This window comes from Echinops telfairi, unplaced genomic scaffold (assembly GCF_000313985.2).
Source record: "Echinops telfairi isolate 266 unplaced genomic scaffold, ASM31398v2 ScPeMD7_7420;HRSCAF=8458, whole genome shotgun sequence".
Classification (NCBI taxonomy): domain Eukaryota; kingdom Metazoa; phylum Chordata; class Mammalia; order Afrosoricida; family Tenrecidae; genus Echinops; species Echinops telfairi.
In genome coordinates this window covers 19,020,162-19,043,396 of record NW_022111320.1, presented here as the reverse complement: position 1 = coordinate 19,043,396, position 23,235 = coordinate 19,020,162, and the positions used below count along the sequence as shown (strand labels likewise).

The window sequence follows — 23,235 nt, the reverse complement described above, 5'->3', positions numbered from 1 at the left end:
TCCAGAGACACTAAAAAGTTTGTCTGTCCTTTAATTTTTATGTATCGGGGCCCCATCCTTCTGGAGAGTTCAAAGAAGACACGCCTTTGTGGCCAATGCAACAAGTGGCAGGCTTTCAAACCCTGCTTCAGATGAACCAAATGGGCTCCCTCTTTCACCCACCCAGAGAGATGTGTTGAGTGCCACCTCCAACCCAAGGCACAGTACAAACGAGACAGACACAGCCCTGCTCTCCCAAGCTTGCAATGCGACCCAATGCAGCCAAACACTGCGACGACGAGTGGGAGACAGTCATCATTTTAACCCCCCTGGAAAGTTCCACTTGCCATTATTCCACGGTGCAACCTTGCCACGCCAATAGTGGCTCTTAATCTTCTCTCTCTGGCATTTCAATTTCTACCATTTTAAGGAACCTGACTACATCTTGCTTCTCATCATGACTGCCTTTGGCTAATTAAATTCTAAAGTGTCTCTCAACCCAGACAGCGCAGAGCTGTCCTAATTATATGTCACGTGTCGTAATTACTGTGGGTGCCGCACCCAACAGCACCCTCTGCTAGCACAGCATCGGCATGTTCCTTCGTGAGACAGAGCTGCTGCACTGGCTATGCCTTCTCAGCAACCTCTGTAGTGCTCAGAATTGGCAACCCTGAGGGAGGGAGGCTTCAAAATGCAGACCACGGGCCTGGATGAACATGCACCTTTCTAAAGGTTAGAAGGAGGCCTTCAGAACCCGGGGTACTTGCCTCTGTTACTGCTAGACAGTGGCTCTGGTTAAGGGGTGCTCTTATCTACCCATCAGCTGAGTGATAGACAGCAAGGGGCCATGACTTGGAGCAGAAGAGAAGAAACAGATCCTCAACGAGAATAGTGAAATACAGAGGCTCAACACAGAAGAGGTGGCACAAGCCCTGGACATTAGCGCTGCCTTGCACAAAACGCTCCTACCAGAAGTTGTTCTTTCAGTGGGTAGGCAGTGTGCAAACTCTAAATCAGAGCCCTGCACTACAAGTTAAGGGTCCTTCCTCTCTGGGTCTCGGCAGCCTCCTGGCACACATTTTCTCAGCCTGGTCTGTAACCCAGCACCAATCCCCATCCCTGCCCTGTGGTCACTCGGCACTCGGGGGATCAACAGGCCCAGGACTTCGAGGACCCTAGATGCAAAGACGGTCTTTCCTCCCTCCCGCCGCCCGCCCCCAGTAAACCAGATTACTCTCCCCAACTCAACTGCTCATTCCTCCGGGGCAAGAACAGTATCATTCATTTGTGTCAACTTCATACAGTGCTAGCATAGTCAACATTTGATAAATGTTTATTAAAACAAGTCCATTAAAAGTAAGATGCATCTATTCTTCAATCACTCTCTAAGTATCGACACAAATCCTATCCTCACGTCTTCTTTCTAAATCTCAAAGACGAGCGGAAGATAATATTTTGACCCTAGAGGCCTGCAGAAGTAATGCAGGGCTGGAGGATGGCAGTTTGCAGTCATAATTTTATGTCACTGTTTGCACAACTTGTACACTTCTCAGACACCTTGATGCAGAAGAATCTGAGTCGAAACTTAGCTTCCTGATACGTGGATTCCCAAACAACTCAGCATTTGGCCGGAGTCTATGTAGGATTGTATCATAAGAGAACCCGTCACCTAATATTATTCACCAAACTAAACCTGCCATTTAAGTACCAGTCCCCAGTTTTTCTCCCGGCGGCTGGGAATTCTTTTTCTAAACTATGCCGCATGGAAGACTTTTCCCTTTCTGTTGGAATTGCTGAGGAATACACTGTGTCTGTGATGTGAGGGCATGTCAAACAGTACTGCTACAAAAGTGTAGGCATCAAGATCGAACAAAAATACCAAAATGTGAAACTTGTTTCTTAACAGATCCCCCACCGATGTCTGTACACTTCTAAAGGTGAGTTTCCGTCGAGCTAACCCTTCCCCGAAGAATGCGATGCTTTTTGGTTTACACCCCATCAAAACAGCATCCTCAAGACTCAAATCCAGTTCCCTTTGAATGTTGAGCGTTACAGACACCGAAAGGTCAAGGGGCAAGATTAGGGCTGTAGGGTGAACGGGGTCAAGTTCCCCAATAAAATTTTTACAGCCTAAAAAGTCCCCGCGATCCTCCTGAAGCCTGTGAGGACATCTGCTAAGTTACCCCTTCAGAGACACAAAAACCATCATCATCCTCTTCTGAGCTGACCTCTCGGCCTTGGACTGAATTGGGTCAGCAGTTCCCTGGGAACTGTCTGACTGGACTGGGTTGCTTGTTTGTTTTTCTGAAGGCTCTCTAAGGAGACTAAGCCAGGCGTATTACCCAGAGAACTTGTCTGCGGTCATCCATCAATGGCAGAGACAGGCTTAAGCCTGTTCTGTTGGGAATAAACCTATGCATGTGTGAACTAGATGCCCATAGCAATACTTTTTGACTCACCCTGATCTATGGAAACCTCTTCAAGGGTCTCCCTGACAGGGTGGCTCCTAAGATATCTGCAGGGAGAGGGCGTAAAAGTACCATATGCATGAAAGCCCTGCAGGGAAATCATTAATAAGCAAGAGCAACCATCACCCAAAAGGTGGCCGGACTGGGGAGAGACACATGTGGCGCCAAAGGCAAGCCGATGGGGAGCACCGTCTGAGCGTGGAGAGTCCAACGTGCTGTCTGGAAACGTGCACCCAAAGAACACACCGGGAAAACACTGGCTGTGTGTTCCCTCCGGGGAGACGGAAGCTTTCGAATGGAAAAACACAACAGAGCAAAGAAAACGAACTCTCTCTGAGGAGTGACAGGCTAAATGGTAATAAACAAAAATAGGCCAAAGTCAGAAGGCGGGATCTGGTTGAGGCAGCCTCACCCCCATGGCGTCCGTCCGGGGTAAACCTGTTGACATGTCTGTGCTGAGCTAGGAAGAGCCACGTCTTCTGCGTTTATTTACGGAGATCTGCTTCGTGAAGAAGAGGCATGAAGACCACCTATGAACAATGACTATTTGGAACGCTTGAAAGAAAAGAACAACAAAGAAAGAGTCAAGAAATAAGAAATACAGGATGGCAGACAGAAAATGCCAACCAGCTACTCCGTGGGTGAGGTGTCTAACTCAGACCAGGTTCACCAGGAGCCGACCGGCATCGGCAGGAGGAAGAAAGCCGGGAAGAACGGAAGGAGGGAGCCACGTGCCCTCGAGACGCTCGTTACGTATCAAAGACCAAATCAGGAGACCCTGCTCCCCGACGTGAACATCACGGTCTTTCTCGGTGACTTCCTTGTGTAGCTGCTGTAACTCTTCCTCAAATATTATTACTAAGACACTAAGCCGACAGAGAAATGCCTCACATTGGCCTGCTGCTTATTACCCTTTTGTGCTCAAAGCTAATTGCTACGTGTTTTTAAGTCTCTATGACGTGCTCTAGGTCCATAATAAAGACAGCTAATACACCACTGGCTTAGAAAAATGTGAGCACAGGCATCAATTTTCAAATTACTGAAGGGCATTATTGTAATTTCTATAGTCACACATAAAAATCCAGGTCGAACCTGGTTCTACAGCTCAAGAATAGGATGGTGTTTTAAGGGAAGCCAACTTTTCACTTGGCTGGACTTTAAACTTTCAAACATCTACGAGCCAGTACCTACCACAGCACAAAAAGGTTACTCACGGAAGCCAAGTTTGGACTCAGGATTAGGAGGGGAAGAATTCGGAAATGCACCAGGGGACTTCAAAAAGTTCATGGGGAAAATGGAATTAAAAGACAATGTGAGTTTTCCACAAACTTTCTGAAGCTCCCTTGTACGGTATATAGCATTATACCTCAATTGCCTCCCCACCCCCACCCCCCCAAAAAATAGATTAAGTAAAGCTGTCAAGTAAGTTGCTTTCACCTGCTTTGGGCATCGTTGCTGTTTTTCTTTTGGGCTATTAATCCATAAAAAGATCTCTGGGGTCATGATGGGGACACTTGGGTTGTTTTATTTTTCAAATCACTGTTCTCACTTTCATTCCTGCTTACTATATAAAATGACAAACCTTACTTTCAAACTTAACGTGACTTCAGATGATGAAAATTAATAGTGTCTCTTATTTAGATTGCCAGAACACGGTGGAGAAGCCCGCTGCCAAGAACGATTGCTAATGAAACCCAGATCCCATCAGAACAGAAATCAGGAGGAGGGCTGTAGGAATTGAAAAGCTTTCTCCTAACAGTGGTGGGTCTTTTGCATACATGGAGATGTTTAGAAATGGCCCTCGCACAGCTGCAAAGTATTAAGAATGCTGTAAACACATACCTGGTAAGCTGTACCATGCACACGCCTACCAGACATTCAGAGGCAGAGCCCGTGGCCAGTGGGTGCCTTCTGACGGTAGGCTTGAGAGGTGGCTAAAGTGCCACCACCTTAAACTATCTGCCCCCAGGGCCTGTCACCTGGTGCCTGCAGTGCCATTGCTAAAGTCAACCCAGTACCTCCAAAAGGTGCTTAATAGGAAACGTATGGTCCCAGAGAGAAGGTACAATTCAAGCCCAGGAAGGGTTGTGGCGAGCAGCTGTTGACATCTGCCCCATTTCATGGCACCCCATGCACAGAGGAACAAAACGCTGCCTGGTTCCCTGTGCCATCCCGCTGGACCAGTGGTGGAGGTGACCACTGATACCTACAGGGCTTCCGATAGTTGACATGGGGAAGTCGATTGCCAGATCTTTCCTCCTAGTCCATCTTGATCTGCAAGTCCCACTGAAACCTGTTCGACACCGCAGCAGACAAGATTCCGCTGACAGATGGGGGTGGGGGTGGGGGCCACCGGCCAGCAATCGAACCGGACTTCCCCCCACAGAAGGCAAGGATTCGACCACAGCCTTCCAGAAAGCATGTGCAGCAATCGTTGTCTCTGTTGTGTCCCTGGCACACAGATTCTAAAGCACAGGGTCCTCGAGCACCGCGTGTCTCCGGGCTGTGAGCAGTAAGCAGCAAAGACCAACAGGTGCGCTGGTGAGCACTCAACGGTCCATGCAGTCCCCAAAGGCTGGGGCCTGTCTTGGATTCTTTGGTCTCTTTATCCATTCTCGGGGTCCTCGATCTTTCCCCTTTCCCCTCAGCCTCTCTGGTCTGCCTCCACCATTTTTGGTTTTGCTCGCTCTAGCTATCTTTGCTGTGCGCCTTCGTCCTGATTTCGCTTACAGGCCTCGTGAGCTCTGCCACACGAGAGTAGGGCAGGGCTGTTAGGACCAAAAGGGAGGAAGGGTAGGGACTCTCACAGAAGGAGGGAGGCATAAGACAGGGACCCCGAGGGCAGGAAGGAGAGGAAACTGTCAGGCACAGGGGTCACTGCCTCAGCGGAGCCACAGGGACACAGAGGTACCATCAGGCCAGGAGAGAGCATCCTGTGATGACAGAGCCTGCTGAGAGAGATTTCAAACGTGCCCTGTTCTCAGCACAAATGTGCCCTGTCACGGGAAATGTAGAGTTAATACCAATCAACAGATTGTCTTGCCATAGCCTGTTAATAAATAAATGTTAATGCTTCTCACACAATCAAAACCTATTTATTACTCGGGTTACTAGGAAAGAGGGAAAGATCTCCTTCCCTTTGGAAAAGTCTTGATTTTCAACCGTCTATAAAACAGATAATTTATTAGATCTATCGGCTTATTGGCTTTATAGAAAAGCTTTCCCAGGTGGAATTACCAAGCTAGTTTATCAAAATGATGAAGCAGTATCCGCATGGAGTAGAGAAATGGCCATGTGGCCTTCGGAGGACCTCCCCAATCCTGGCAGTTTCTATTCATTCTGTGTGCAGATTTACTAATGAAGAGAAAACTTGGGGGGGGGGGCAGTAACTGAAGGCTCCGCATACTGGCAGGGAAACAACAAAAGGCCCATTCTCTGTCGATCCAGCAGCAGAAATGAGGAGGTAACCATTACAGCACAGGAACGGTGCACAACAAAACGGAGTGCTGGCCTCGGGTCTCTGAGCCACGGGCGCAACTGCCAATCAGGCAGGAGCATCTGGGAGAACCAAGCTACTTTCTGAAAGCCTTGCTTTGCTCATTCTTTTTATGGGTAAGAAAGAACGAACAGCAAGAACCACACCCTGAAACCATTCGCAGCACTCTGAATTCTGCCCATGCATGGCCAGGATCCAGCAGGCAGAGGAGCAAGCAATGTAGGGGGAGCAAGGGAGAGAGGGGAGGTCACACCAATGCTGGCATGCCAAAGCACTACACTCGGGGTTAATTCCAGGTATTCTAAGAAGGTCCTAAGCCAAGAACGGACAGCAGGTCCCTAAGGCGCTGTATGGAGAATGTGTTCTGGTAGGGCAAGAGTAAATGCAGAGGGACCGTGGGAAGGGCTATCCTCCCCCTATTGTGAGATGATGGCGTGGACTCCCACAGTGGCCATGGAAACTGTGGATATGGCGATGTGGGGATTCAGGGACTGTTCCTGAGAAAAAGCAAGTCGGGCTTGCTGGCAGACTGAAAGAGGCTTACCAGAAGACATGCATTAAGACTGAAGTCAATGAGGAATGGGAGGTAGGGTGTGAAGGCAATACCCTATGCAGTGGTTCTCAATCTTCCTAATGCCGCGACCCTTCCATACCGTTCCTCATGTTGTGGTGACCCCACCCCACCCCCACCATAAGATTATTTTCGTTGCTACTTCATAACTGCAATTTTGCTACTGTTATGAATCGGGTTTCCCCTGTGAAAGGCTCGTTTGACCCCCAACGGGGTCGCGACCCACAGGCTGAGAACCGCTGCTAGGCTCCACTTAGGAAGAAGAGATGAAACGCCTGCCCCTCACAAGCCTTCATGAGCATCAACTCGGGATTCTTTGATGACAAGTGTTTCACGTTCAGTGTAAGAGACAACCAGGAGTGAATAATTAAACAGTGAGGTAAGCTCCAACAGGATTAATGGACCAGGATGAATGGAGAGTGTGGTTATGACATTAAGAGATACAGGAGAGGCAGTTAAGGGCTTCAAATAAATGATGGATACACTTAGTTGAATCAGTACATTTGGGGAAACATTCTAAGGGATTGTTCCCAATACTACCCCTCTAGAAACTGACTTCTACTTGTATGCTTCTAAGACAGTGCACTAGAACCAAATTATATTTATTTAGCACAAGGCTGAGTGAACCCAGTTTTTCGAGTCAATAAAAGTTCATTTATGTTATCAGCAATAATAAATATTTCGAGCTCTAACAAATGCTTCAAAGTTTCGCTCATTTAAATTTTCTCCCACAGGATCTATGAATGAGCTCAAAAATGATCTTTCCCAACCCCGTAATGTGAGCAAGAACTAGTGAGAAAGGAGTCTGACAGGCACAGTAAGTACCACCATTTGCTGAGCCCGAGGCTCTACACAGGGAGGCCCTCATGGTCCAGGAGTCCGTGTGGACTCACAGCCTACTCATGCATCTTATTGAGGTCCCTATCCTTGAATAAGATCAACTCCTGACCCTCCGAACAGTCAGTTCTGGCAAACCAAGCAATCCTTTCAGGCCTGGGAGCTGACATGAGTACAGTCCTGATTCCAAAGATTTGTGTATACATATCAAAAGGGCTCACTTCAGATATAAAAGAGCTTTTGATGCTTCCAGAACACGAGCTAAACAAGGTAAGGTGGCCTGTTCTGCAGGGGGCATGAAACCACAATCCCCATCGTTGAATAAAAAGCTACTCAACAATCAGACTTCAATGTTGCTTTACTTCACCAACCTGCTGAGCTGCATCTCCATTCACCAAGTGAGGCATCATGGCTACCTCTCCGTTCAGCAACGGGGGCAGTTCCAGAGGGATTTGGTCTGTCATCATCATTGTGACGTACATTCATGGAGAATCGCCCTCAACTGGCTTCCTGCAAAAGAACCAACATTTTCTTGTTAGTCGCCTACAACAGAACATATCATCAAGCTACAGGTCAGCAGAAATTAAAATCATTCTAATTGTATTGTTATTGTCAGGTCCCGTGAGGGATAAAGGAAAGAGACAAAGTAACTAACCAACGACCTGCATCCCCCAAGCTGCCATGTGATTACAACTGCGCACACCTCTAGATACACTTTTTTATACATGTAGTAGAGTAAGCACTTAACAAATACAGCTATTAATGGAAAATTTCGCAGTTCGATTCCACCCAGAGGCACTTTGGAAGAAACACATGGCAATCTCCTAAAGAAAAATCAGCCAGTGAAAACCCTATGGAAAACTCTTCTACTCTGGGTAGCCAGCCGAGTCGGAATTAACTCATGGACAATGATTTTTGGCTTGAACAACAATGACTACAGTCCCTCAGGGCCTTTCTTAAGATACAGTGAGGCCTCCTTCTGAGACGGTAAAGGGGACTCTGGTAAAATACATAATCTGGTGTCAACTCTAGACTATTAAGAGTGAAGGGGTGGAGTTTAGCCTGTCAGTAAGGTCACAGTTTGGTGACCTCATTTGGGGGCATGATGAAGAGACACAGATCCCTGGTGGCCAGACACTCTGTTTCGTCTTCCTGCTGACAAGCCACATGGAGCTACACTGATGCAGTCAGCACCCTGGAACTGGAGGAGCCACGTGAAGTCCCACAGCAGCGCTGAGATGCTGCCACCGCCACGGAATCCACGAGACTTTCCACTCACTGGCCTGTGATCTTCCTGCATCACTGCATGTGTCGCGTGAATCAGAAGAGGACTTGATAGATAGGCATCAGACATATGGGCTAATATCAGACTTGTGGACTTGATCTGGACTGGGCTGGGATATTTTCTCAACATACAAATTGCTCTTTGATATAAAGCTCTTTCTGCTACACGTAAGTGTCTACGAATTTGTCTTTCTAGTCAACCTGGACTAACACAGGGGTGAACAAAAGCGTGCAGAATTATCTGTAAAGTAACTAACAAAGCAAAAGTCAAAGCACAATAACTTACAATGGGCCTTAGTGCCAACCAAGGGCAACCCTTCATTCAAGAAAGCAAACAAAACACTGCCCGGTCCTGTGTCACCCTCACAATTATTAGGCTCGTGCTCACTGGGGCCGCCGTCCCTGTGTCAAATAATCTCATCGAGGATCTTCCCTTTCTCACTAACCCGCTCCTTTACCATGCAGGACCTTCCTCTCCCTCTCCCAGGACTGGTCTTTCTTGATAACGAGTACAAAATACAGGAGATAAAGTCGCACCAAGCTCCCATCTAAGGAGCATCCTGGCTGTACTCCTTTGAAATCCAAGTTTGTTCATTTGTTGGCAGTCCATGGCACACACATTGAGCATTCCTTATCGCCACCTGAATTCAAAGGCAGCAATTCTTCCTCAGTCTTCCTTAGTCACTGGGCAGCTTCTGCTTGCATAGGAGTCAACGAAAATCGAAAATACCTTGAGTAAGGCACACCTGAGTCTGTAAAGGCACATCTTGCTTTCAAACACTTTGAAAGGTCTTTTGCAGCAGACTTCCCCATTCCAATCCATAACCCGATTACTTGACGGATGCTTCCATGGGCATTGTCTGTAAATCCAAGTCAAAAGAATGACATTCGGCTGGCCACTGCCAACTTCTCTCCATGTACCATGATGTCCCTAGCGGTCCGTCCAGTTGTGAAGACCTGGGTTGGTTGTCTGTACACTGAGCTGCGATCCACACTGAAGGCGTGCAGTACGTCAGCAGCAGAGTTTCAAGTCACCTTGGCATGGCTGTGTCACCGGCATCTCGTCAGAGGTTGGTAACACACCGTCCTCCCATCCTGCATTCTTCTTCCTATAGTCCAGCTTCTCAGACGACCACGTGCTCAACATATAGAAGAAGCCAAGTGAAAGGACACAGTCCCGACACGCAGGATTCCCTTGTTCTGTTTGAATAACTGGCTCAAGTCCTTCTGGAGCAAAATTAAGTGTGGTGGAATTCCTATTCTTTGCAGTATTTCCCATGTGTTATAATCCGCTGAAGTCAAATGCCGGCATAATCAATAAAACCCAAGTAAGCACCTTACTGGTGTACTCCGCTTTCAGCCAAGATCCATCTAATGTCAACGACAATATCCCTCATTCCACATATTCTTGGGAATCTCCCTTGGATTTCTAGAAATTCCCTCTTCGGGTAGGGCTGCGATTTTTTTTTTATTATTATCTTCAGCAAAATTTTACTTGAATGTAATATTCATGGTTTTTAAAAACAATAATGTCCAGCATTCTGTTGGGTCACCTTTCTTCAGAATGGGCATCAATGTGGATCAATTCCAGTCAGTGGGCCAGGTAGCGGTCTTCTAACTCTCTTGACATAGACGAGTGAGCGCCTCTAGTCTTGCCTCTGTTGTTTACAATGTTTCTCATCAATGTCTCCAGTGCAATTTGGACTTTCTCCCTCAATACCATTGGTTCCTGATTACTTGCTACCTCGTGAAATTGTTGAATGCCAACCACCAATTCTTTTTGGTACAGTGACTTCCATCTTCTTCCGATGCTTCCTGTGCTGCTCATTATAAACAAGACAGACAAAATAGTGGGATCAATCCTTTAAGGGTTGCCTCAAATTTCTCTTAGAGATGTGTGGTAGAAATAAAAGATTTCTTCATGCTTAATGGGATCGAACAGCAGAATTGTTTGTGATTGGATACATTGGATCATCTTAAGATCTGGCCCCACAAAAAAGGAATAAGGGTTCCTACGGAGTATGGGGGGTGGGGGGCGGAAGGGGATCAAATATCAAGTTCAAGAAGGAAATGTTTTGAATGTTTGATTGTGGTAGCAATTATACAACACTGCTTGATGTGGCTTAGCTACAGACTGTTATATCTGTAAGACCTCCGAATAAAAATTTTTTTTAAAAGATTTCTCAAACACCTCCATTCTTACCATTAAATATACTCCCTCTTTCCCTCCAAAAAACCCTTAGCCTAAAAATATCAAGTGATGCATAAAGCCCACCCAAGAAATTGTAAACTTTTAAAATTTTAAGTAGCCAAATTGTTACACATCATTAATAACCCCATATGGAGAAAAATAATTATATTGAGCACCAAACAATGAAGTTTTGTCCCAACTGGGGAAGCAAGTTCTACATAAGAGGTCTTATAAGTTGTTAGGGTTCATATACCATCATGCTGTTTCATGAGGCACTTACTCAGTTTCTAGAAAAATAAAAGCACAAAACCCAAAGTCCACTCGTTTATTCTGATGAAGAAAGCTGATTCTTCACAGTAAAATTAGCAAAGACAATTCCACTGACACCATCATGACACACACCACTCTAATTTGGGGAAGGTCCAATGATGGAGAATACAAAGTACTGACTGGCAGCCACTCCGATGTTATTGTACGGTATTTTATGCTTCCTACTAGTACATGAGGAAGGAAGGGGCTTTTTTTTTTTTTAGCTTTACAGTATTATGCAGTCATCTCTGAAGTTTAAGTGTGTGTGTGTGTGTGTGTGTGTGTGTGTGTGTGTGTGTGTTCCTCAAAATGGCAGGCTGGGTAAAGAACGTTTAGATTGAGCCCCTGAGTACACGCATCAAGAATGGAAGACACAATCCGGCTCTCTGCCCTTCTCCCTCACTTGTCCCAGAGGACAAATTCAAAGACACGTCCTAGTGATGCTGCCCGGGGCTGTTGGAGCGCGCTCCTTCCCCATGTCCTAGAAGAATCACAGACAGAATGTTCTTTGGAAGCAGGGGTGGGGAAGGCTTTGTGGCCGGTGCTTTGGACATATTAGCAGGAGGGATGGGTCCCTGGGGAAGGACATCATGTTGGGTGAAACAGCGGGTCAGTGAAAGAGAAACAGAGCCTCAACGGTTTGACCAAACAGCTGCGACATGGCAGCAGCGATGACGACGGTGCGAGACTGGAAAGTGTTTTGCTCTGCTGTACAGCAGCTCTCTAGGAGTCGGGCTTGACAACCCCTAACAAAAGGCAGGGCGATGTCTGTTCAAATGTCTATGAAATGAGCCAGCACCTGCCAATCTGCCCCTTAAAAGGATCAGATTGAAAACCAACGCAGTGACATGGCCTAGAAAGGAGAACAGCAAAAGACAGGGAGGAACATCAGAAAACACGGAAGACAGCGAGGAAGGGCACAAAACGCGAGAGCCATCGTGGCGGGGTTTACGGTTCAATTGTTCTTTCCCAGTGACAGGAGGGGAAAGCAGTGATTTTTCCAAATCCAAAGTAAAAGCCTACTATTCACTGGGAACTTAGTTAGTGGGGAAACTCATGACCCAAACTGACGGGCAGGCTGGGCACAGTCATCAATCACTCCACAGCGACAGCTCCCTACCCCAGGTTAGTGAGACCCGGGCAGAACTGCACACCCAGTCAACGTCACCCCGTGGAGACCTGGCGTGCCAGGCCGCTGACTCCAGAAGTCCACCAAACGTTTCAAACGCTAAAACATAAAGCAATGAATATGGATGGCGTGGCAGCCATGCAGTTAACGGTGAGGATCAAAATTAACTTCACTTTCAGTGATTTACATACACCTAATAATCATCAGAAATTATCGATAGTTTCTTACTTCACCAAAAAACAAATAGGGTATAGCTTTATCTTTTCTCGGGGATTTGGCTCACTGTGAACAACAATTTTGTGTTAAGCCATAAAGTGAGATACTAAGAAACTGTAAAAGTATCCTACATATACAAAGAAATTCTTATGTTTAATATCTCTCTCTCTCTCTCCATCAGGCAGGTCTGATCACCACCTTTCCTAAAATCTCAGGGCCATGCCCTAAAACTGCTGTTGAGCATTACAGAGACAGGTAAAGAGAATGATGGTCTCTGAGTGAGGACCTCAGAAACTCCCAAGCCCCTTGGCACCATCTTCCTCAGCCACTGAGTCTCAGCTGTGAGGGTCACAAGGTTGGTCCCATGTGTGACCTCTGATGGTGGGGGCGACGAAACCATTTTCATTTCAGTCAGAGCATCTCATGAGACAGTCCTGGTCTTGGACCCTGTCCCTTTCTCCCCTCTACGTGGCATGGTCAAATGTATCACAGAACGTGTGTGCTTTATTCAGGGCTGCATAACACCCCCACTGCCCACTCTGGCCTCCCCCAGACACACCCACCCACCCCAGGGGTCTTGTAATGCATCCACTGGTCTCTACCAATGCACTAGGTTTAAGCTGTTCCGCAAAACAAATCGGCATCAATAAACGAGAAAATGGACGAACTTTACTAGAATGCATTTCTTCTACATTCTCTAAGCTCTCTTCTTCACACACGTGCCCCAAGACTTGGCTCTTCATTCTTTCGGCTGCTCTAACCCACACATCCAATTCAAAGAACTTGGTAACCACCACGGGCCTTCACAAGCTCTCCCTTAAGCACACATCCTAACACGAAAACCCTATGTGCTTTATGCCCAGCCTGTTCTATTCTTTGGATTGACTGTGGGTAGATGCCACTCCAGTGCTTTTGGTTAACTTCCCTCCCTCCCACTACAGCACGCCCCTGCGCCCCTGGTTACCTCCTAGCAAGGCCTGGTGTTACTCCAGAGCCAGGCCGTGGCTGGAGTGGCGGGCAAGCAGTCTGGAGTTAGAATGAACCGATCCTCGGTGCTCATAAGACATTTAATTCTGTCCAAACACGCCCCCAAGGCTTTTAACGAAACCTAATTTTAAAAGAATATTACAAAGAGTTTTCACAAATGAAGGCTGAGCATGATAGTGGGACAAGAGGAAAGTAAAAGGAAACAGAGGAAAGAACTAGGAGGCAAAAGGCATTAATAGAGGTCTAAATACATATATTTATATATGATGAGGGGAAATAAATCTAGGTGCATATATTTATAGGTTTAGTATTAAGGTAGCAGGACATTGGGCCTCCACTCAAGTACTCCCTCAATGCAAGAATACTTTGTTCTATTAAACTGGCATTCCATGATGCACATCTTCCCGACACAATTGCTGAAGACAAATGGGTGCATAAGCAAATGTGGTGAAGAACGCTAATGGTGCCCAGCTATCAAAAAGATACAGCGTCTGGGTTCGTAAAGGCTTGAAGGTAAACAAGCGGCCATCTAATTGAGAAGCAACAAAGCCCACATGGGAGAAGCACATTACATTACACACCAGCCTGTGTGATCACAAGGTGCAGAAGGGATCAGGTATCAGGTATCAAAGAACAAAAAAACATATCATTGTGAATGAGGAGGAATGCAGATTGAGGACCCAAAGCCCATCTGTAGGCAACTGGACATCCCCTTACAGAAGGGTCCTGGGGAGGAGATGAGCCAGTCAGGGTGCAGTATACCAACAAAGTAACAACTTTCCTCTAGTTCTTAAATGCTTCCTCGGGAGGGTGGAGGGAAGGTGGGGTATAAAGGGGAAACCGATTACAAAGATCTACATATAACCCCCTCCCTGGGGGACGGACAACAGAAAACTGGGTGAAGGGAGACATCGGGCAGTATAAAACATGACAAAATAATAATAATCTATAAAGTATCAAGGGTTCATGAGGAAAGGGGGCGGGGAGAGAGGGGAAAAATGAAGAGCTGATACCAAGGGCTCAACTAGAAAGCAAATGTTTTGAGAATGATGAGGGCAACAAATGTAAAAATGTGCTTGACACAATGAATCGATGTATGGATTGTGATGAGTTGTACAAGCCCGATAAAATGATTTTTTAAAGGGTTTTCCGTTTTTACATTTCTCTAGGCAACCAGCTTATTACTTTTTCCTCACTTTGCAGCTCTCATTCCAAGTCTAAAAGAGATTTTCTGTGGCATTTTGGCCCAAACGGGCCAAATTTATGAAAATCCTAATTCTCAGGAGTGAACCTCTGATCCATTTCCAAAAGCCAGAGAAAGCAATTATATACAACGAAGAATTTCTATCTTATCGAGAAAAAAAAGAAAGAAAGGAAAAAACCAACAATCACTGCTGGGGCAGTTTTTTAAGTCTGTGAACCTGGCCTTCCAATTAATAACAAAATGTCCTTGTCCTTTACTCTGTGGGCTGGTGACCCAAATCTCCTTACATGAATTCAAGATGTGAGCTAGCAGCACAGCACACAAATGCGTTTCAGATGAGGAGAGAAAGACACAGAGCGATACCAAAAGAAGCAAAGGTTAACCATCAGAACCAAGAACCCAAAGGCCTGCCCAGCCTCCAGACACCGCCCCACCCTGAGCCCTTTGCCAGGCAGGCTCCCAAGTTCACTTTCAGAACAACCCACAGAGCCCTGTGACTGACTCCTCCGAGCCTACCCCAGGGGAACGTGAAAGAAGTACTCGCAGCGAAGGAACCAAACAGAAAAAATGCAGGTGGTCAGTTTTCAGCTTTCTGTTGTCATGCGTCAATCCAGAAAGCACTTCCAGAAACCCAACGGGCACATAAACGGTGGCTTGGTCAGGTAAACACTGGTGTACTAACCGCAAAGCAGATGTCTCTTCAAACCCAGCAGCCGCTCTGCAAGAGAAGAGAAAGATGGGGCTGTCTTGTCAGTTCCAGGAAAGGTTCGCTGTCTTGGAAAACCCTATACAGGGTGTCGAAACCTCCGGAATCGACTTGCGGACAGTGGGTGGAAGGCAAGCAGGTAGGGAAAGAACCCTCAGAATTCCACTCACTGAAAGTTCTCCGTGATGTCATGTATTCCGAAGGCTCAGTGTCTTCCCAAGTACAACACAGAGCAGCCGACCGCCTTCACATGACCCAAACAGCATATACGTATGTACAGCATGTTTGTTCTGCAGCTTGAGAAACCAATGTTCTAGTAAAACCACAGCATGACACATCAAGAACAGGTCCTTCTCGACTACAAACACCAGCTGATTCCTACACTCACTATCTCTGGTGGGTCAGAGCTCAGAAAATACAATCACAAACACACCAGAAGAGCTCTCTTCATCCTTCATACAATGATAGTAATGAAGACATGAAACTTTAGGGCTGATCCAATGAAAGGAGGAGAGAAAGAGCTGTAGTCATATTCACACACACACACACACACACACACACACCGCAAAACAAAGCAAAACCAAAAAACCAAGGCTGGTTTTTTGTACTGCGTTGGACAAGGCAGCTTCAAACAAAATTCCACTACCTTCCAATTAAATTTTCCACAAACTTCTTGAAGCCCTCCTGACTTTAAGAGAAGGGGAGGAATAATCAGGAGGGACCTGGAGGAGGAGGACATCATGCTTGGTAAAGTAGAAAGGCAACAAACAGCTGGCTCAGTGAGATGGATTGACACAGTGGCCGCGGCACTAAGCTCACACCTAACAACTGTGAGGATGGTGAAGGACCTTCTGCTGTTTACTGGGTGGCCCACCAGACTCAAGGGCCCCTACTCACCAAGGATGGAAGTTACTACAAAATGACTAGAGAGAGCTATCAGACAGCGGTTTTGATACTAAGACCATCTTTTACGTGGTTTCTACATGGTTTATAAGCGTAACAGAAACTCACTTTATTATGACAAATAAACCTTTCCACCACTGATTTCCATTTGTTTATACCACAGGTGCAATTAAAAAACAAACAAATCTATGAAAGTCCAAAATTCGACAGAAAATGGCAGAGCACAGCAAGGGAGGTCAGAGGTCAGAGGGAGTACGTTTTATGGAGCAGCCCCCCGCCCACAAAAATCAGGTGTATCTATGCCATCACAAGGACTGATAACACCCTAAAATGTGTACTCTTCTGATCTACGATCTACGCATTATTCACACTGCAAAGAACGAGAGGGAGGAAGAAGAGGGGGAGAAGGGAGGGAGGGAGAGAAAGAGCAAGCCAGTTACACACAGTTCTACCACTAATGGGATGTCAAGGTAGCCTTTGCTATTTTATTTTCCTCTCCAGAAAAGCCCTTTCCTTCCTGCTGCAAGCTGGCTTTGAAAGGTAAACTGCCTGACTGATGTTTCAAGACCTAAAACCCTGAAAATGTCATTGCTAACCTTCGCCGCCAAACAAGAAACAGCCTTCTGGTAATAACTATGGAAACACCAATGGCAGCCATCAAAGGGGAAAGATGATTAAAATGAAGCAGGGACACAAAGCCGTCTTTACCTCTGAAATTCTGGGGGAGATCTGCTCCCCCATGAACACACCACCTTCCCTGCTCCTGGGCGAACTTGGCTTTGCCTTCCTGTCCCTTCTCGTTCCAGTAACAGTACACCAGCGCCCTGGGCCTGCCTCTGGAATTAGCGTGTGGCCATGTGGAGCCGGATATACAGCGCTGCCAGTGGACACCAGAAACTCAGTGGTGTGGGTGGAGTGGGGGGTGGGGGGGGTGTCTACTGCTTTCTCTCCTGCACATTTGGTCAGCCAGGAGAAGGTAAGTGGAGGCAGAAAACACTGCCCTTCTCCCCACTGTTTTGAAAATCGAATTAAACGGGAGAGGGAGCAGGCTGGGGAGAGACTAAAGATTTTTATTAGCATTTTGGACAGCCCCTGTATTACACGTCACTCAAAGCAGCAGCATGGTATGAGGAGTGAGGGTGGATTGGCCAGACTGCGCATTGGAAAAATCTTGAGCTCTCTTCCAGGGTTATCAATAATTAGCTCTAAGTTGGTGTGATTCACATCTTCCTTCCCGAAATGACAAAATCCTAAATTGACCTTTAAAGTTCTTTTCTGCTCTGAACAGGCTGCTTCAAATAACAATTGCCTCCTTAATACAGACTAAAGTAAAGCTTAAAAAGAACAGTTTATCCAAACTCTAAAACTCCGTTGGTTTCCCTTATGTGTATGAATGTAGTCTGCCCTTTATTCCTAAGAAAAAGGCAGGGGAAATATAAGAAAAATGCTGGAGGGTGGGGGCATGCTGGGGCAGGGGGCATGCATTGAGTAATCACTTATGTTTTTATGCCAATGAATCTACTTTTACAGCTGAGTCCCATACAACTGGGCAAGCAGACCTCTAGCTATGGCTTGCCACTTGAATGAAAGAAGGCGTGGTGATAATTGTTCGCGCAGAGAAACCTCTTGAGACATGAGCAGTACCTGGAGGTATGCACCCAGCTGGTTGGTCGAGGCACAAATAGTCTGGAATTTGTCTTCTTGTCTGGTATGCGTTCGTTAGTAAAGTTAAATCACAGTTGTCTAAAAAGTTCTAACTTAACAACGTTCTTGCTTTCTGCCTTCACTGATAAACACAGGAGGTTTACGTGGGAATGTTTAAATCCTCAGAGAAATCCTATGAGATGCAATGTTTCAAATAAAACCAAACAGCAATTAAAAACGCTGGGATTAAAATAAGTAAATAATGAATCGCTCAGGCTACAAGTCAAAAAAAATACCTGACTGCTCTGGACAGCAGAGAGGACACCAAATAACCCTAACACGGCGTCCTGCCCTAAGGAATACACATGATGATTGTTTATTTACTGGTTTTCGTGACATGACAAGGCATCATCATGTTGGAGTCCAGAACGTCTACATTTGGAAGGGCCTTTTTTCCAAAGCCACTGTTTTCTGAGTAGGGGGAAACACCGCCCATCTAAGAATTATATTGTACCTGGAGGTCATTTTCATACTCCCTCATTAACATAGCCCAAATCTCTTACAGCCTCACTGCCATCCATCGAGTCCAGTACGCATTGAGCTGATGCTAAGCACAAGGTCAGCAGTTTGAAACCACCAGCAGCTCCCCAGGAGAAAGAAGAGGAAAGAGCCTATATCTGTAAAACAGTCTGTCTCAGAAACCCACAGGGGCAGTTCTGCTCTGTCCTACGGGGTGCCTATGAGATAAGTCTTTTCCAGAAAGCTACAAACTGAAAGAAAGAAAAAAAATCGCTTCACTACACAGACCTACATCCTCATTCACACAGGAACCCAAACCTGCTGACATCAAGATGAGTCAGACTCGCGGCAAACCTCCTCCAAGGTTTCGCAGGGCAGCCTCATCTTTTTCCTGAGGAGCAGCTGGTGAGCTTGAACCGCCAACTCTTTGGTTAGCAGCCCAAACACTTAGATTCTACAAATGCTGACTTAAAAGGAAACGGGCTTATCCCCTAACAAGTTTACCAACCAAAAGTGCTTCTGCTTTGCTCGTTGTTTGTTTGTTTGTTTGTTTGTTTGTTTGTTTGAAACAGTGCTTAAGTAAGTTTGCAGGCCTAATTAGTTGCATTTCTATTAGAAAACCTCGATTCAAGGTACACGCGTACAAGGTTGACGTCACACCTTACTGACGTCATTTAGAAGAAGCCATGCCAAAGCTCTGGCCCATAGCCTCACACAAACCCAAGCTACCTTTACCACATACTTTAAAGGAGGAGAGTTCTATGAAAATATGTGCTTTCAGGGGGAAGTCTGAATTCTCTAAGGTTTTTTTACATATCTTTTTTGACAAGGTAGTGAAATGAGTCTAAAGAAGTTCAGTTTGCGAGTAGAAAGGTCACTTCCTGCTCTAAACTCCCTTCCAGCCCCAGCCTGGTCAGTTCTATCCTGTCCTATAGGGTCACCTTGAGTCAGAATCAACTCAGAGGCAATGGGTCCCCTTCTATCTCAAGTGCATAGGGAGGAGTGTGTTAGGGTTCTCTAGAGAAACAAAACCAGGACACTTAGGATTATAGATATGGATAAATAGAGCACGAAGGAATATAACAGCTAATTAGTCCACACAGCAGCACAGAGACCCAGTTCAACCCACTTCCATGGAACAGTTCATATACGGAAGTCCTTCAGCTCATGAGGGCTGCTGGGTCCAGGGTCAAGGAAGCAGACAGCTGAGCTGAGTCTGCCCTAGAACAACGCAGGCAGTTGGCCACAGGCCACAAAGAACAGGATGGGTCACCAACAATCAGCAGCTCAGGAACTTAGCAAAGCAGGGCCATATGGGATATCAAACTCAAGCAATGCAAGACGACAGGATCCGACAGCCTCAAACTCACATAATGTGCACACCAGCAGCATGTCGAAGCAAGTCTCAAAGAATCTGAACCTCTAGTGACATGGCCCACAGGTTGGGTGTCCCACAGGTAGTGTAACTCACAAGTTGAGGCAGCGAACTAGCTTAAGCAGCCGCACGCTGGTCCAATCACCAAAGAGCAAGAGAGAGGGGGGCAGGGCCGCTCAGGCCATTCATCTTTGCCCTCCAATCAAACATTGACGTTATTAATCCCACATGTCCCTATTGGCCAGGTTGCCACAATAAACCTACCTATCATAAGAAGTAAAGACACAAGGAGTAGGGTGATAGGTTCTCCTGTCTCACACCAGAAGCCTACTTGTCACCCAGACCCTTAGGTACTACCACTTGTCTGGAGTCCCCCCAATACTGTGACAGGTCCCACGGCTTGTCAGAGATATAGTTCCCATGTGTTCCTGCATTTGGCACTCTGTCTGGGCTTCTTCATCTGTAGAATGACGGGCTTCCAAAGGACTGTGCAAAAAATGAACTTGGAAGACAATGGAATTTTCCCTAAAACTTCTTGATGCTCCCACGTGCAGGTGCTCAGACAAATGACATCCAGATTCCCACTAAGTAGAACCCAAAATAGATTTTACTCTTCTGTTTTAAATACTGCATTAAAAATTAAAATGAGTCCTGGTAGCATAGTGGGCTACAAGTCAGGCTGCTAGCTGCAAGGAACATCAATGTTTCCACTCACTAGTTGCTCCACAGGAAAAAGACGAGGCTACCTGCTTCCGTAATGATCTGCAACGTCGAAAGCCCAAGGGGTTAGTTCTACTCTGTCCAGTGAATCTGACTCAACTTGGCAGTGAGTTTGATTTGGGAGGTTGTGAGTTCAATTTACATTGTGCCTTGACCTGGGTACCTAATTATCCTGCGTAGCACCCACCATTCACAAGGGAAAATAATTTGGTGCAAGCAAGTACCAGGCCGGTGATTGCCTTCTGGGGAGGGCTTGGAACAAGAACGCCAAGGCCAGTCCCTCAGCCCGAACGGGCAAAGGCACCAGTTGAGGTACTTGCACATTTATTCTCACCTAACTCTACAACATTCATGCAAACAAGGTGGCGTTCTCCTATTACAGACGGGGATGTAAACTGAGGCTGGGAGAGGTTAGTTTGGTAATTTGCCCAAGAAGACTCAGACTGAAAGTGATGGTAAGAAACCAAGGCTGGCGCGCTCTCTTAGCAAGCTGGCGATAACACCGAGGAATGTGGAAATGAAGCACAGAAATGGGATAGCTGATAAAAATTTTACAAGTGATTTTTTTTTCTTTTTTCTTGAAATGAAATAAGCACATGGTCCAAAATTCAAAAGGTATATGTGAGATACCCTCATTGAAAGTACATCTCTCTCCTACCCAAGCGAGCCGCAAGTCCAGCCACAAAGGCACCCCCGGGAATTTAACAGCGTGTTTTAAAGTAGCTGAAGCAAACCTCATTTTATCACAGAGCAACCCTATCAGACAGAGACGAACTTCTTACACTGAGACTGTAAATCTTTACAGGAACAGATAATCTCATCATTCTCCCTCGGAGTAGTCAGTGGCTTTGAACTACCAACCTTGAAGTTAGCAGCCCAACACTTACCCTACAACTCTGCAAGGGCGCCATAATTAAGAAACTAAAAAAACCAAAAACAACCTAATAATATCCCTAAAGAAAAAGTTAGCTGGAAAACAGTATTGAACAAAATAACCCATTGTATGTACCCCAAATACTATGCGTCAAGCACTGTTCCAGATTTCTGGGCGTCTAAAAATAAAGCCATGAGGTGCAACCTTACAATACATGACAGTGAAATATTACACCCTAGCTCAAAACAAAGCCACGCTGGACCCGTCTGATGAAAACCGCACAGAGTGAACAAGCCATCCAGGGTCTACGGAATCTTTGTCTGAGGGACGTCCCACTGCCTACACGTGGTTCCCCAGCTGGACCTCTTTCCTTGTCTTTAAACTCCGACAAGTGCCCCGAAAGTGAATGTGGCTTTGAAACATGCCCCCTTGTCTCACTCACCGTTTCTGATTAGCAAGGAAGACATTAAAAGTAGTTATTGAATAGGCTTGTATAGGATCCAGTCACAATTATTTTAGTCTTAACTCACTGCCACGAAGCTGAATCTGACTCCCAAGGACAGAGTAGAACCGCCCCTGCGCTTTCTGTCCAGCAGACAGGAGCCCTCGGGGTGACTGGGTTACGAACTGGACCCTAACTCCAAGGTCAGCAGCCGCTGCACAGGAGAAAGACGAGGCTTTCTACTCCCACGGACAGTTCAGTCTCAGAAGCCCACAGGGGCAGGTCGACTCTGCCCGACAGCCACCGGGCGTCAGGATCGACTCCGGCAGTCAGTTTTGAGATGGGTGAGAAAGCTTCATCTTTCTCACGAGCAGTGACTGGTGGGTTTGAACTGATAACCTGGCCGTCAGCAGCCCACTTCATCACCAGGACTCCTGATTTAACTGAATGTGGTAAATACAACTAGGTTTCTTATATTGTAAACGATCGACTTCATTATACTTCTCATAAGGAAATAAGTGTTACCTATTTTTTCCCAAGTTACACTTACTTAAATGTGTACTTTCCCAAATTCTGACAGATGTTGATTCAAACATCCCCACCCCCCACAAAAAATATGATTCTCTCTCACACACACTCCACTCCTCTCCCTACATCTGAGGGAGGGAGGGAAGGGGAAAAGCCATGAGACCGCATATGATACACTGAAAATCCATTCATAGGCATGTTTTCAAAGAAACAAGTTATTTCTTGAAGAACTGACGACATTCTCACAAGCAGCTTTACATTCCACTTCATGTGACGAAACAAAAAGCAAACACCAGGTGTTCCTTCCAGCTTATAAGGGACTGAAACAGAAAATTCACATGAAACCAACACTCGACAAAGAAACAAATTAGCAGGTGCAAAGACATATGAAAGGTAGTATCTGTTCGCTATTTCAGATTTACCTATGACAACAAAATGCCCATGTCAAATATGTAGGTAATCAATCGCACTACTAATTCAGACCAGTATTTTAAAAAACAAACAAACTGGAAACATGCAGCAGATTGCCGGTGGGGGTGGGGGGGTATTCTTCAAAGGGAGGTAAAAAACTCTCAAATACATTAGAACTGTTCTAACAAATGTAAATGACAATGTATACATATAAACATATTTATATGGATATATATATATGTAATGACTCACGGTGTTTGAAACTATGGTAGCTGATATGTTCTAAGTACTCCTTGTTTGTCTACCATGACAAAAGGGAGCCCGGGTGGTCACTCGTTGGGCTGTGAATACCCAAGGAAAGCAGTTCGAATCCAGCAGCCGACCTGAGGAAGAAAGCCAGGCTTTCTACTCCTGCAGAGGAATACAAACCCGGAAATCCGCC

At 46.0% G+C, this 23,235-nt stretch overlaps 1 protein-coding gene across 4 annotated transcripts in view; it reads right to left on the bottom strand.

Moving 5' to 3' along the window:
- The window catches only part of FNDC3B (fibronectin type III domain containing 3B), a 365,496-nt gene that overhangs the window by 269,572 nt on the left and 72,689 nt on the right, over positions 1–23,235 (bottom strand). For all 4 annotated transcript variants that reach the window (XM_045297448.1, XM_045297449.1, XM_004704080.3 and 1 more), the window contains exon 2: positions 7,723–7,861. In XM_045297448.1, the coding sequence (XP_045153383.1) occupies positions 7,723–7,833 (111 nt within the window). In that variant the 5' untranslated portion in view covers positions 7,834–7,861. The remainder of the gene's footprint in view (positions 1–7,722; positions 7,862–23,235) is intronic.